The 16,560-nt window shown below is 40.8% G+C and overlaps 1 protein-coding gene across 1 annotated transcript in view; it reads left to right on the forward strand.

Moving 5' to 3' along the window:
- Positions 1–15,543, forward strand: part of KCNK5 (potassium two pore domain channel subfamily K member 5) — a 36,514-nt gene extending 20,971 nt beyond the window's left edge. Inside the window, exons 2-5 of the mRNA XM_072410002.1 lie at positions 6,846–6,957; positions 7,400–7,566; positions 8,308–8,476; positions 9,594–15,543. Coding sequence (XP_072266103.1) covers positions 6,846–6,957; positions 7,400–7,566; positions 8,308–8,476; positions 9,594–10,387 — 1,242 coding nt within the window. The 3' untranslated portion in view covers positions 10,388–15,543. The remainder of the gene's footprint in view (positions 1–6,845; positions 6,958–7,399; positions 7,567–8,307; positions 8,477–9,593) is intronic.
- The last annotated feature ends 1,017 nt before the right edge of the window (positions 15,544–16,560 follow it).

Genomic DNA, 16,560 nt, shown 5'->3' on the forward strand with positions numbered 1-16,560 from the left:
TGTATGGGGTAGGTAGGTGGGAAGGCTGAGTATGGGGTAGGCAGGTGGGGAGGCTGTGTATAGGGTAGGTAGGCAGGAAGGCTGGTGTATAGGGTAGGTAGGAGGGGAGGCTGTGTATGGGGTGGGCAGGCTGTGTATGGGGTAGGTAGGCGGGGAGGATGGATGAGTCTGGCCGCAGTATTCATAATAGTTTGTAGAGGAGAGAGTCGGGTTAGTAGGTTGAAGTGTAAAATGGGTCATCTCCGAATAGTCACCCAGCAATGCACAGTCAGATGTAAAAGTTGCAGGAGAATAGCCAATGATTGTTGCAAAATGTTTTTGTATTCAATAACAACCAATCAGAATGGAGATGTAAATTACAGCTTGGTAGCCATCTTACACAACCCTGCACTTTCACACAGTCTGTAAATCTCGTTCGGGCTATATTATGACCTTGTGAAGTTCTCCTGAAACCTCCAATCGCATTTCATTATCGCAGTAAACAGATTAGTGAAAGGTCACGTGTCATTGGCTGCAGCTTGTAAATGGCTTTATAAGTGAAGTATTTGTGATGTCATTCATAAAGTAGGAATGCATTCCTCATCATTTCATATAGTAGCTGTGGGTAATTACCGGTTGCTATTTTTGTTTGTTTTTGAATCTTTTTACTTGGTGACGGTGAACACTGCAAACAACTTTCTGCAGATTTGGTTCGCCGGTATCGCTCGATTGGTGCAAAGTTCGTTGTCTGTCTCTATAGGTGATCTTAAGATTGAGAATCATTGATCAGGAATGCACAGAATGACCTTTGTATTCCTTTGCCAGCTGATAATATATCGCCCAGGTCCATTATAGACTTCATTAACAAACAATCTTTATTTTGTTGATTGGATCCCTGAAACCTGGCAAGCTGCTGAACAGACTTTCTCCACCCTTTTCAGCTATCTGATAATCAGTTTCATATTTCTCAACCTTTCAAGTTGGTAAATGAAAAGTACTTGGAATGCTTGTACCAGGTTAAAATCTTTGAAAGCCAAACAATTGGCATTTTCAAAAGCAGGCCACCAATAGCAGCCATCCCATCCCTCCCCCCCATGCATGTTTTTAGTGGCCATGGATTGAGCAAGTCTCTTCTCTATTTGCCTCGGAGGGCTACTTAATGGAGGAATTTGCTCTGGCATATTGAGAAGCCGGAGGAAGGCCAGGCGGGCAGCCAGCTGCGTTCTTGAGATGTTGGTGATGTTTTCGGTGCTGACCCCTCCGTGCCCTGTGGCTTCTGTGCGGGAATTGGCTGTGACATCATGGCAGGGCAGACTGCATGGAGTAAGTTTGTGCCCATTGTGTGCAGACTTTGCAGGTGGTAATGGTTTAATAATGACTAAGCACATGAATTGTTATCAGATGACCTGCTGGCTCCTGTGCATTGTCTGCTAAGCCTTTATCTCCCAGAATTCCAAAGCAGCCAAGACATTTCTAGATTGACATCTTGTCCTGACATTGAGCAAGGTAATTTGTATCTGAGCCCAAGAACAAAATGTAACATTGCAGCTTACAAGTCCTTGGGTGCCCAGGATCCTCGCTTTATCCAAAGCCCCAGTTGCCAAAAAGACCTGGGTGCAGGGAGTTGGAATGCAGTGCAATTGAGATACATACTTATTTTTTTCCTATTTTGTCTAAAACTGACTCTATATCGCTAGATTGCTTTTTTTTTTTTTTCCCCTTGTGATCCTTTATTTTTTGTTGATGTCCTGGACATAGGAGGTCCCCCCTTCTTCCCATAATGATAAACCTAGGACCACTTTTTCCCAATAATTTCCTGCACATAGCAACGCATTTCTCCTATATATATATATATAAATGATTGCCCGCATGTAGCAGAGCCTTTTCCCCATATTAATGATTACCTGGATATAATGGAGCCTTTCCCCCTATCAATGATTTCCCAGACAAAAAGGAACCCCCCCCCATATCATTGATGGCCCAGACATAGCGGAGTCTTTCCCCTTATCCATGATTACCTGGCCATAGCGGAGCCGCGCCCCCCCCCCCATATCCCCAGACTCCCTGCCATGTACACCTGTTGGCTGCAGTCACACCCTGTTCAGTTCTTTCATCCTCTACACCTTGATTATTCACTCACTCAGATTCCCAGGTATCCTCCGCTCCATTTTTGTAGCCGCTGTCTGCAGGCTGCCCCCGGGTACAATACATTCCTCCACAATGACACTCGCCCCAACCTGTAATGCCTTTTTGAGGGATTTTACATTCTCCCATTCTCAGTAGTTATCTGATTTATCATTATTATCCGTACCTGTGACCAGAAATGGCAACGTTTGCTATTAAGCGGCATGTTTCAGCCCATCTCTAATGCAGAGCCTGCGGGGTATTTCCATTCAATTCTTTTTGACGTGTGAAAGGAAAGACGATAATATGAAAAAGCTATTAAAATACCTTTTATGGGGAGAGAGAATAATGGAAATGTCAGAGCCATTTAAGGTGCAGTAAACCAAAACCACAAACTTACATTTGTTCTCTGGTTCTGATAGATGGGGCTTTGTTATATCTGTTCAGTATGAAATATTATTGTAAAAATATGTTACTGGCAGAAGTTGGTGCTGTCCTGTGTACCCCTCGGTGTAATGAGCCCTGGACAGGTTGGAAATCCTCACTGCCTTCAGGGAGCATTGTACACTCCCCTGCAAAGCCTCGTAAGTCTCTGGCTCACAATATAATGTCCCCCCCCATAGTCATATGTCATTATTACAGTCTAAGGTCAATTTAGGGGGGAAGCCAATTAACCTAACTGCATGTTTTGGGAATGTGGAAGGAAACCCACACAAACATGGGGAGAACCTGCAAACTCCATGCAGATAGTGTCCTGGCTGAGAATTAAACCTGGGATCCAGCGCTGCAAAGGTCAGAGTGCTAACCACTGAGCCACCCTGCTGCCCTTGGGAGAGTTCATGCAGAATTGTAATAAAATTCCGATCTGCAGTGTGCATTGCCTGCACTGAATACAAGCAAGACCATTTTCTCCATTTCTTATTTTCTATTCATTCCTTGTAAAGGTCTCCACGTTCCAGGGACCCGGAATCTTCAGATAACGATCTCTATAGGTCAAGTGCTGCTCTGAAGCCCCAAGACCTTCTTCCACATCTGGACTTTTTTTTTTCCATGAGTTGTATAAATTGATTTTCCAGTCTCTGAATTCTGATGGAAAGGAAATTAAAAGCGGGGCCATTAATCCCCCCCCCATCCTCCCTTTTACACACTTATTTCCAGAGCCCCTGAGAGATTTGTGTCAAGTGCTGGACAATGCCGGAAGGTCATGGTGTAGGACCACACGTGCTAGGCTTGTGCAATGGTGTGCATGTGATCGGTGATTTATCAGTTGTTTGTAATTGTACATTTACACAAGGACAGACGTATTTGTGGATTACATTGACAAGCTTTGCTTTTATTATGGTGCGGTGCAGTATTTGCTCTCTACTGTTCCTCTCCCAGCATGCATGATTGTGGGTTTTTGCAGGATGAATTCCACAAAGCGGGGTGAGATGTATTTTGGCTCACCCTGTGACTTGCATCAAAATGAAAAGACAGTAACCTTGTAAAAAATGACAGCCAGGACTGGCTCAGAGTAGCCACCTTGAACCATTTTCATGTGTCTGTTATAGGCCTAATAATGCAGCATTGACTTTTTATAATCCGTATACTAGAAAATCAGACCCAGGACTGACAAAACTTTCTGCCATTGCCTATATGGACTTACAATGTTCTCCTCAGCCCCTTTAAGCTGGATGCACCACCCGGCACTTCTCAGTAACCCACCCACCTACAGTTTCTTCCCACCCAAAATCTGGGGAGAATGCTAGACATATATACAACTTTATATAAAAGTAGTAAAAAATTTTAAGCATCCAATGAGCAGTTCTTTCATCACGGGAATGGCATTTGCAAAACATTATTTGCAGTCCAATCTTTTCAGGTAGCTGCATTTTTAAATGATGGCTATATAATAACTTGGGGTGTGTGAGAACTTCAGAAAAAACTTTTCTTCAAAGAAAACATCTTTAGAAGCAGCCATCTTCCAGGATCTGGTGACATGTTGGTGCTGCTCCATCCTGGTGCGCTGCATGTTGACTGTTTGGAGCATGAAGACAAGAAAAACCTAAATTTTATAAAATAATGAAAACATTGAAAGATTTACTTGTATGGACTAGAGTTATAAAGAATAAATACAATGTATCAATCTTCTTCTTATGCTCCAGGTTGCTCCACCTTGCCGGCCACTTGTCTGCTAAACCGCTGCTTTGGTTCTTAATTGGCATTCTCCCCTGAAATTTTTTTTAAGCTGGGTGAGAAGAAGCTATAGGCAGGTGGCAGCCCCAAAAACAGCCAGGTGGTTACTGAAAAGTGCTGGGTGGTGCACCCAGCCAAAAGGGGCCAGGGAGAATATTGGTAATGAACTAATGTTTAAACATTGGATGGCCAGTGGAACCGAACCTTTGTGCCACTCCCATCCATTCCCTATGGTGAGGGGCTTCATATGCGATGCCTCACAAGCATGAGGAAATGGAAACTGCAGTACAACTATACAGCTCATCTGAACTTTGCCATAGTTAAAGCTGAATGTACGTTTCAGATTATTGGTAATGAAAAAGCTGACCATGGCAGCAAAGGGGCTTATGGACATATGGGGTCTAGAAGGCACAGAGTTGGGTTTAGGCGCCCTCTTGCACAAAATTAATTCTTTAAGTTATGGAATCTAAATCCTTCAACTAAAAGTTAATTTTTTGGAACTCCTCTTTCATGCAGAGTACATTGCTGTCAATTCTCTGAAGCTTTGTCTTTCTGGCTCTTCCAAGTAACACATTGCACAGATGAAAGCTCTTTGCGTTCCTCCCTGGTTGGGAGTGGCACCGATTAGCGCAGGGTTTTGGCACTTTCTGCTTAAATATCTGTTCTTGTCATCCTCCCCCATGTGACGGACATCCACAGATAGCGGGGAAGGCTACGCTGCTGCCAAGTACGGAGGAGCCAAACACCAAATGGTACAAAGCAGATAGCGGCTTTCTTTCCTGTCATCTGTTATTCCCCGCTTTATTATCTTTTGCAAATGAAAAATGGAAAGTTGTCCTTCTTTCCCCTCTGAACTGGGGATCCTCATTATTCAGATAGGTTTCCATCAAGTCATATGGCCTGGCCAAGAATGTGTTAAGGGGCCAAAAAAACAAAATGGACTTCTTGACTTTTGTAAAAGTTCCAAAAAAAGGGGAAAAAAAGAAAAACTGTTTGGTCACTTTGAATACTCTTGAAATGTTTCCAAAATAAGTTTTCAGCTTGGCCAGTATTATTGCCTAGACAAGAGGTATCCCTCCAGGGTCCCAAATAAAGTTTCTATAGCTTGTAGACTGTTTCTGTCCACTTGGGAACAGTAAAAGTTGAAGGTTTAATGATTTTTGAAGACTCCAGCTCTGTTTTTTCCCCCTAAATTGTGGGTGCCTGGGCGTGGTTTTGGGGTTCTTGTGGTACAATCGCCTCCCTTCCATCCCCACCCACCTATTGAAAGCTTTAAATTTTGTCTTGCAATGAGTGTGCCATAAACTGGGAATGGGAGAGTCAACAAAAGGAAGCTGAAAGTAGCCACTAGGTGCCATGTCACCATTGGAATGGGCTACATGAATATGGGTAAAAAAAAAAATCATAAACTTTTTTCGAGCCTTCTATTGAGACTTTCTTCTTCTGTTTTACAAATCCCCATTACACTTCATTAAAGCAGAATATTACAGTCCTGATACGCAAAACATGATTCCAGCCTACAGGAAGACCTCACAGATAAACATTAACTGTTTTGCATCGTGACATGTATTCCAGGGGAGTTCTATCTACGACACAAGATTCAGTCACACCTGAATGGTTAGCAGAGTGTTGTGCTGTAACATAAACTCTATATAATGTTCCCTTGGTTTAAAATTGCACAAGTTGCCACTTATAAAATGACTGCATTATGCGTGACGTACAGTGCAGTTATTATAATGGGAGACTAAACATCGAGTGATGTCAGGCAGGGTGGAGATGGGTTCTTTAAATAAATTTAGAAACACACATGCTGTAAAGAATTTCACTTCCTGTGAGAAATTGGAGAAATTCAAACAGGTCAGATAGGGTAAAAACTTCATGTGCAAACAATCAATTTCCATTATACAGATTGCTAAAGTTCTATGCAAATCTTGACTTTTATTTAAAATGTCAAGCTGTGGAGAATAGGACAGCCAAGACCAACTTTTTTACTTTTGCTTTTAAATTGTCAAGTTTGACTTTCTGGCCACTGCCAGCCTCCTAAACATCTCCATGGGTCAGAAAGGATGCAAATTGCATTATTTTGGAAGAGATTTTAGGAGACAGAAAGGACCAATAGGGCAGCTTGGGAGGCAGTAGGGGCCAGAGCCAAGATGGACTTCTTGGAAAAAAGTACAGCATATCTTAACCTAAGAGTGTTACATTTATATTTTTTGATTTTGGAAAAGAGTTTTATTAGAAAATAGTTCCTGATTGGCTGAAGCTAGTTTTAAAAACTGTGCCCCTCCTTGGGGGATTTGTCACATCAGCATTGGTGGCAAAATACCCCAAAAATCTGCTGCTCCTTACAATAGAAGTCTCTCTCTTGTTGGCCTCATGATGTCATAATTCCCGGGTGTCTACAGAAAACAGACCTTCCCAGTCATCCTTTCGTTGTTCCAAATATTTTCCTATGATGTAATCTGTACACAAAGCAAACTTGTTTTAGATAACCTCAGTACAAGAAACAAAGAGAACAGAAAGTTCAAGGACTGTATGAAATAATTTCTTCCTGCTTTCATCCTCAGACGGTGTCCAATGCTGCCGGTCAGGGGGTGACCATAACCGGGAACGCCACCTTCAACAACTGGAACTGGGCGAATGCGGTTATCTTTGCAGCAACGGTTATCACAACAATCGGTAAGTGTGCAAAACAAAGCTCTGTAGGCTGCACATCTTCATTATTGGAGATGAACTTTCCTGAGGATGATTGCATTCCCTGCAGAAGAGCACTGCCCTCCCCTCTCCAAAAAAATAGAACATGTGCTCGACTACTATATATATGTATATATACTGTAACTGTAACCCATATAGACTGAAATATAAATAACACGTATATGAGGAGGAGGAAGAAGCTTCTGACTTTGAGTTTTTCACTTCCCTTCCTCTCCTAGAAACCCAAAAACAAGTAATTGCTGATCAGGGGGAAATTTCATCTTGGTCCAAGGCATCTCCATTGGAAAGCTTTCTTTTCTTGGGGACTTGTTCTCCTTCCCAACTATAAAATTGGCCTATAAAGTTTAAAGGTGTTGAGTGGGTTTTTTTTTTCTCCTTGTGATTTGTATATTTTATTTCTTTTCAGGTTATGGCAATATTGCTCCAAAGACTTCGGCTGGGCGCCTCTTCTGTATATTTTATGGCTTGTTTGGGGTGCCACTTTGTCTGACTTGGATCAGTGCTCTGGGGAAGTTTTTCGGAGGACGAGCAAAACGGCTGGGCCAGTTTCTGACCAAGAGAGGCGTCACACTGGTAAGAATCGATACTCTGGGAGGCAGCCATCCTGGTGGAGGAAAGATTTTGCCCCCTCATTCCATTGGAAATTCACTGGTTTAGGCTATGGAGAGGGGAGGGGGGGGGATGAGGGAGCGGCACCCCGCTGTGCTCTCTCCGCTTTCATGTGCATTACGAACGTCCGTGGATCCACCAGGACGGTCATTCGGACGACGAGCACTGTACACATGCAAGATTCTCGTCCAATATCAGCCCTGAGCTGATTATGAGAGAACTATTGCACATGTTAAATTAGGAAATATTAAAATCGCTGTCGCAGTCAGATCATAAGGTCATGTATCGTTTGATACTGGAAACAGAATACTGTATACTCTGAATATGGGGTAGAATAATAAACCACTTACAAGAAACTTCTGGAAAGCCCCATACTAGAGATCTGAGAAAGACGGGAAGCAAAGCAGGTGGCAGATTTCTTTTTTTTTTTCTTCTATAGATTATCCTCATGTGTAGAACACATGGTGCGGTTTCCTCCAGATCTCATGCAAGTTCAATCACCTTCCACCCATCTGCGCCCTGGCTGCACCTTATCTAATGTTTCCAACATCTGACTACCTGGGCCAAACCATGGCAATTGTTTTTGTTTGGATTGTCATGCTTGTGCACAATTTTGTGCTGTTTTTGTTAAAAGTATTTTTTATGTATAGGTTAGCAAAACGTAATTTTTCTAATGTAATTTTTTCTTTTCTGTTCTCTCTTCAGAGGAAAGCTCAGTTCACCTGTACAGCAATTTTCATCATCTGGGGAGTCCTCATCCACTTGGTCATTCCTCCTTTTATCTTCATGAAAACTGAAGGCTGGGACTATATTGAAGGCCTTTACTTCTCCTTCATCACCATAACCACCATTGGATTTGGAGATTATGTGGCAGGTTAGTTTAACTCTGTTTAGAAGGTGAATTCAGTTTTAGAGGTCTGCCTTCCAAGTTGTGTGTCCTGATCTGTCTTCCTTTACAGCAACCATGGGTGACCCAAATTGAGCAATATGGCATGGTGTTGATCTAATATAGGCTTAATATGAATTGCAATAAGGAAAATTAAAAATAAGTAGATTAGGTAGAGAAGAGAACCTTGTCTTTTTGGCAAGGGCAAAATTAGGACTTTTTACGATGTCCGAAATGGTGCAGATTGGTGCTCCAAATGTCAAAACATATCTATTGATCTTCTTGAGTCCATGTTCTATATAGTTGCTAGTGAAGTGCTTTGGGACTCCACTGTTCTAAAGAACATGTCCAAGTATCCAGAGGTTAAATTCTAAAATATATACCACTAAGGTAATAACAGTCCATCAAAAAGAATGTGAAGCCAAAAATGTTTCCAGTTTTGGTTGGGATGGCCAAAAATTAGAACCCTTCAGATATTTCCACGTTATTGGGCTGTGCTACAGAGACTTTCCACTGACAATGGTTTCACCAGACCGAAAGTGAGAAAAACTTTCCTATATAGCAACACCAAGAGAAACAAAGTTTAGATGTGTTTTTAGCTTTCTTCTGTTAATCTATAGAAAATTATTTTTGTTGGTGTTGGATCCCTTACAATCTGTTTGGTAAAATGATTGGACATCTACTTGAAGAGAATGCATTCAGTCCTTGACTTTGGCTGGACTTGTGATGTATAAAGAGCTTTTTGTTGATCATTCACAAAAATGTCCAGCTTGCGACACATCCCAAACAAATTGCACCCCTTTGCAGCATTAGACTGGAGTTTTGGTGAATTGATCTTTCCAGTGAAGTTCCAAAGATACACAGACAGCCAAAATACATATTGCTTTGGCTTCTGATTCTCTACCTCCAGTATAAGTGTCCTTGTATCTGAAATCATTGTAATATGCACAGTTGCCAAAAATGTGTTTCCTTTTAAATTCCCAAATTGCAAAATGGTGTTTTGCAAGTCCGACAACTCGTGACCAAAAGCACATTTTATATGAGGAAGTGATTCAGAGATCACTACCGATATCCAAAAATAATATATATTCTTTTTCTTCCTTAGGTGTGAATCCAAAGGTGGAATATAGCGTCCTGTACAGATATTTTGTAGAGATTTGGATTTATCTCGGACTTGCCTGGTTATCCCTGTTCATTAATTGGAAGGTCAGCATGTTTGTTGAGGTTCACAAAGCCATTAAAAAGAGACGTAAAAGAAGGAAAGAGTCCTTTGAGAACGACCCATGTACCAAGAAAAACAAACAGATCCACATGGCTGGTTCGAAGGATGTGAACATTCTAAGCTTCCTTTCCAAAAAGGAAGAAACCTACAATGATCTGATCAAGCAGATTGGCAAAAATGGTTTGAAAAATGGCCGAGAGAGAATCCTAAATGGGGAACTTCCTGGTAGCGTGCCAAACAAGAGGAAGGAGATGATGGTGGTGTACAATAAACGCAATCATCTTGGATTTGATGCCGTTACTTTCTCCAACGGCCTTCAAAGACCAAACGGTATAAAACCTCTCCAGGATAAGGAAGCCACAATATTCATCAACCAATTAGATCGGATTAGCGAGGAGGAATCAGAACCTTGGGAATCCAAAGATTACAAGCCCTTGATTTTCCAAAACAACATTACTTTTGGGAATGTAGAGGAGGAATGTGATCTATCGGAGGACGAAGAAAAATCCAAATCATCCATAGAGGAAAATAATGAAGCCCCTGAGACTCCCAACCGACTTGATGAGTTTATTTGTCTAGACGAGTTATCTCTATCCAGCAATCATACGGAAGAAACGGTTCCATACGAACAACTTCTAAATGAGTACAATAAAATAAACAGCAAGGGAGACACGTGAAGTTGCCACGCTGGTTTCCCAGGGACGTGTTTTAATATTTAAAAAGAAAACCTTGAGTCTTTCTTGACCATGATGTGTTGGACGATAATCAAAGCAATGGTTGATGAGACAAAAGTTGGACCAAGTGTTTAAAACATTCTAAAACGTTTAAGTGTTGGTACATTCCTACACTGGAAAACCTCTAGTGAATTCGGATGACAGCCAAGCATTTCGGCAAGGCGTGACATTGCTTTCTGCCTTTGTGTCCATTTTATTTCTTTTATGAAAATACTTGAATTCATTGAACTGTGGACTTTTGTATATATGTAGATAGTTCTTTTTAGTTGCACTGTCCGGTGACGAAACAGTAATGTGTACTGAGATGTCAATGTCCCGAAAAGTGGCAGAATCCATTCATTTTTTAGGGGTACAGTCATCAAGGAGGGTGAAGGTTCATTGACAAATAGTCTTGTCTTTTATGTATGTCCTCCCCATCACCTGTCAGTAGACCGTCTGGTCGTTGTTGGCAAATATTTAGTTTTTTGCCTATTATTGGTTAAGAGTTTGATGCCTATTATGGGAATACCTGATATCTCTGAGCCATTTTGCCAGACCCCGCTCCCTTTTATATGACTACTATGCCAAAGTACAAGTTGGTTCAAGTGGAAGTGCTGCTTATTATGTAAAATGATGCAGGAGGCTTTACAAGGCTTCAGAAGCCATTGTACCTAAAGATGAACCGTTAATGCCTGATATGGTAATATGTGGAAATAGTTGTGATCCCTTAAGGAGAGCTGGCCAGGGTCGCCTTTTACTGTCCATTGACCTAACGTTTTTTTACTAATTGGATAGACCTGGGTGATTTTTTTTTTTTTTTTTTTCCGTTCCATGGTTAATATACTTTTTTGCCCACGTTGGATCAGCTTGTACGTTTTTGCTTCATGCTCCTTTGTCATTATTTTTTTTTTTGTGTTTGCACAACTGGTACTGTATGTTAAACTTGAAAAAGTTTGTTTAGAATCTGTCGACAATACAGCCGTAGGGCCAAAGCAATGTTCTTAATTTATCAAAAAAATGAATTTTTGATGGGACATTTGTTTTTTTGATGGAACCTGTATGTGTATTTGTTTTAAATGTTTATATTTCGTATAACTTTTTTTTCTAGTTTTAGTCTAAGCTTTTTTATTTTTTAATTTTAATTGGACACTCCAAATGTTGTCTCCTTTGGAAATGGTTTTAATAGGAACACTCCAAGTCGGGGGCCTTTTTGATGGGTCTCTGCATTGCAAATGCTTAGTTTGCTTTAAAGTGGATCTTAAAAAAGGTCATAGGCAGGGATACGTGAAAATATGTAGAACATTTGTTCTATTTCCTAGTTGAAGGAATTCAAAAATGTTTTCTGAGTGAAAAGGCTGTGCCATGTCCCTGTCAAATTTTACCTTTTTACTTTTTCACACATCTCTTATCCGATGGCTTCCAAGGCTGTTGCGTTTTAAGTAGTGGCTTTATTCCTTACTTTTGTCATTTTTGTTGTTTTTAAACGTTTGTGAGCATCACTGCCATATGTCAGACGTCTAAGGCATCTTGATGTTTTTGAGTCATTAGTTTTAAGCATTTCAGAAATGTCCGAGGTTTTTTATTCTTGACCTAAAGGTTCTTGCTGTGTAAAATGGAGAGAAAAAAAATTGTAAATATTAACAACCACATTTTTGGTGGGAAGCTTATTATGTATTCAAAAATTTGCTGCTAATGCTGTTAGTGATCCGTTTTAAAGGAGAGAAAAAAATTACTTTAGAAGTTCTTGGCATGTTTTTGTATTCAGACGAATCACTGTACAACCTGAGAAGAATTTGGGTAAATGTGAATAGTTAGGGACTACTATCTCCATATTTAGGAAAGGACGCCGAGGCTAAACGTATGGATTGGCCCTGTCCAATGAAGGGTGTAGAGTTTGATGGATATTCCATCCTTAAAGATAGATGTTTGTATTCCAAGGTGTCCAGGTACCCCTTGCATGATCCATTGATTGGGAGCTCCATATAGGAGACGGCCAATCCATCCAAGCTCATTCTAAATCTACAACTTTGTTTGCTTGCTGCCAATGATTGGCGCCATTCATATTGACAGGAAGATGGAGAATAGTTTGGACTTGTTTTTTATAGCAGAGGCGTGTGACTCCATCCCGGTGTCCTTGACCTAATTGGGTTTTAGTGGAAAGTCTTTTTTTTTTTTTTTTTGTTTGTTTTCTTTTTGTGCTATATAGGAAGCTTTGCCTCCCGAAACGTATGCAGGGTGGGAATGTCGTACATTAAAGCGGAAGTAAACTAAAAACAAACAATCGACCTTTCCTTCCCTCCATGGTTCTGGGATTCTTCTTCGTCCCAGCGCAGAGGAATCGCCAGGCACTGCCATCTTCTGCCTTTCCTTCCGTCTTCTTGCTCCGTCACCCAATTTCGCACTGTGCAGGTGTGAGATCGGGTGACGTAGTTACTGTGAAGGGGGAAAGAAAAGAGAGACAATCCTCCTGCGCATGAGTGGGATCGGCATCTCTTTCCCCTTTTGTGCATTCCTGAGATTAGTGCATACGGAGAAGGAGCAGCCACAGCCTCCTGGGATTCGTGACTTGGGTATCCCGGGAGGCTCTGCACTCCCATTCATTAGAATGGGCTGTGCTGCACCCCTTGTTTTAAAAAAAAAAAAAGGGGTGTTGCACTTAAAAAAAAACAGAAATTTTACCCTACATAAAAGCTGTCCACCCTTTTATGTAAAGTGAAATTTCTGAGTTTAGGTACGCTTTAAGGACACTATACAATGTATCCATTTATTCTGATATTCCATTGTGGAAATTTTCCAAATCCATGTGTTTCATTGACAGTAACAGATTCCCATCAGGGAATGTCAGATTCTCTGTTTTAGAAATAGAAACTTATAATTCTAGAATATTCCCTTTTTTATCCACCTGGCACAGGAAAGAGTACGATAATATAACAGGCAAATATAAAAATGATTTGTATGACTGCAAATGGCGCCATCAGATTCTTCAATTCTTAAAAAGAGGAGCTGTCACTTTTCATATACTTATCCATAGAGTTAGTGCATGTTATTTATTTAGCGGTCTGTTTGGACTGAGAATGTAGTGTATGATATTTGGAGACGTTTTCTTTCCCATGGAAGCCTTTGTAATCAGACTAGAAAGAGTAAAATAGGTTTAGAGGACTGATGGAGGTCCTAGGTATGAATCTATTTACAATTGGGTTTATGGGCTCATTACTCAAAGTAAATGAAAGGATATGACCAAATCGGAGCAGTGACCCTCCTTCCACCCATATTGACATTTTTGATGGAGCTGAATGAACAATCAGAAGGAGGGCGTCTAAAGGCAAGCAGCTTTCATTTTATAAAACTCATAATGCTTTGTGATGGAGAAGACATGAGCGTGTCTTGGGTCTTATTTCTGGGATTTAAACTAAAAACAGTTTTTGCACTTCTTTTTAAACTTTATTTATGGTTGCAAAAAGATATTTACAGAAGATCAAATAATCATGAAACAATGGGAATAGGAGAACAAATTATTACAGAAGTAGGTATACAATTTGCAGTGATGTATATCACTCCCATGTTCAGAAATAACAATCACTCATATTCCGTGTACCAATATTTATCGCCTGTCTACCTTTTTATAACAAAAAATGGGATGGGGGGGTATTCTGATCCTTGGTCAAATAACATTCAATAGCTAGGGTTTTTTTGCACTTTTTTTGGAAATGCAAACCTTTTAGGCACATTATTTCATGCAATACTATTAGTAGTCATGTGATACTATTTTAATAGGTCCTAATCACTTTTTCTTTAAGCGAATTTTGGAATTTAATTGTGATTTGATGAAACAGAAGAAAAAAAATATATTTTATTAATTATATACAGGTTTTTTATGCCAACATATTACGCAGGGCTGTGCCTTAAATAGGGGTTGCAGGATACAGACAGTGACATAGGAGGAGGAGAGGACCCTGCCCCCAAGAGCTTACAATCTTGTCATCAAGGTAGTGCGCACCCAATGACCATGCAAGGTACTTTCTGAAAATTGGCTCCAAGGGATGCAAGAATCTAGTTTAATGGCGTGGCCTGGTCCTTAGCATGCTTGCAGCTTTGCTAAATGTCATTCTCTCTGGTACTCCCTCGCCTAAATCTATGGAGCCAATTTACAGAAGCTGAAAATGAACATAATGCAGTAAAAGTCAGGCTGACTGCATCAAATTAGCCCTCTGTCCAGTATAGGACTATGGGACAAATGTCCTCAGTAACAAAATAGTTTTTAAAAAATTTAAAAGTGACAGATCCTCTTTAAAATGGTAGGAAACGGGCAGAATGCCCTGGCTTTAAATTTAGGTGAGCCCTCAGTGTGGTCATGTTTGAAGCAGCTTTGCACTTCTAAATGATGTGTTTTGTAATCTGGAATGATGGTGGTAGCTCAGCGGTGAGCTCCCCGGTAGCATATTGGAAAATCCTTTACTAAGAAAACGTTTTTAAAGGTGAGCTGAATGTTCCAATATTGCTACATGGGGTAGCCAATGTGTCTTTGGATGTTCTGCCCTCCTGGAGCAGTACATGTATTTCCATTGGTTGGAGGCTTTTGATAAGATTAGGAAGAGTCGCAGAAAGTTATCATGTAGTCAGTGAGTTGGTATTTCCTCCATCTCCTTTGCCTTGTTAGATGAGCCCAACGGTGCCCTCATTTAATAAATATTGAGCATTACCCATCATTTTCCCACCCTAAAACCTAAATAAGTAAACCTTGCCGGATCTCTGACCGTCTAGAATGAGTTGTTCATGGATTTTTTTTTCTTCTGTGCTACGGATGATCAGTATGTCCTCCTTTCTTCCCCCCAACACTAAATTCCAGGTTGTGTGCAATAGTTCATAGAAAAGATGTGATAATGGATATGAGAGGTGGTGGAGCTTCTCAGATGTCAACACTCCAATCTAAAGGTTCTGCGGAGTCCTTCTGATCCAGATAGATAACCCGCTCCATTTCCTTTATTTTTTTGTTCTTGTGACCGTCATGTTAATGTTATGTCCTGTGCACCACTGGACTCGTTGTATGTGAATATCTGATATTCTTCTGTAAAACAGTGTAATTTATTTTAATATTTTTCAATAAAAATATAAAAAAATAAGTCTGTTGTCTCAACCTTTTTCCACCGTTCCTGGGATTGCTATAAATGTTTCATATTTGCCCCTTTTTGGTCTTTTTGTACTATTATATTTATTTTGTTGGATCACTTCAAAAATTTTAAGAAAAAAAATGATTCTGCCATAAATTTTGAAAGCTGCAATCTTCCTGTGCTCAGTCTGTCCTACTTTGGCATTTACAATGGTCCCTACAAATCGCACCCCATTTAAAGAGACGAGGGAGGTGTCCTGTAGTCATCTAAAACTGCTCCCCTATAGCAGAGTCCTCAACCACTGGGCTGGCCCATCCTGGTTGACTGCGGCCGTCACTTTGACAAGGTGGATCTGTGTCGTCTCTGCTTTCTCATTTTGTTCAGCTGAATACATGAACTGGCTTGTATGATTGGCTCAGGGAAAAGAGGATCCAGCTGACGCAATTGCCCAAATAAAATGACGGCGAATAAGCACAGATGCTCTTTGTGTTACCCTGTGTGATCACTTAGGTGATCCAGCTGACCTGGACTGGATCTGGTCCAGGATTGAAACCATTTGGCAAATAAAAAATGATTTAAGAAATCTTTTCCAGGTTTTCTGGATCACCCAGGTTTTCCAGTGATAGTTTATCTTCTCTATTATTGGAGTGCTTTAATAAACCCGACCCAATGAGTGTTATTGGCAGGATCACCAGGTGAAAGGAACATTATTGCAGCTGCCATGAGTCCTATATCCATTTGTGGGTTTGGATGCACTTGATGTTTAATGCAAGCGGAGGAAGAATTCCCACAACCTCCATGTTTATCTTACACTGGTTTTATGATCTAAATATAACTGAACAATCCAAAGGGCCCAAGAGTAAGTGCACTGCCCAATGCACGCTATGAATGAACAGACCTGGTCAGACACGCACCCTTCCATCCCCAGGAAGTCTGTGGGAGGAGCATAATGCTGGAGCGGGAGTGCTAGGCAATTTTGGCATAGAGCACCGGAGTGGCAGCATTTTCTATTGGAAGAAGTGAGACTTC

Source organism: Pyxicephalus adspersus, chromosome 4 (assembly GCF_032062135.1).
Source record: "Pyxicephalus adspersus chromosome 4, UCB_Pads_2.0, whole genome shotgun sequence".
Lineage (NCBI taxonomy): Eukaryota > Metazoa > Chordata > Amphibia > Anura > Pyxicephalidae > Pyxicephalus > Pyxicephalus adspersus.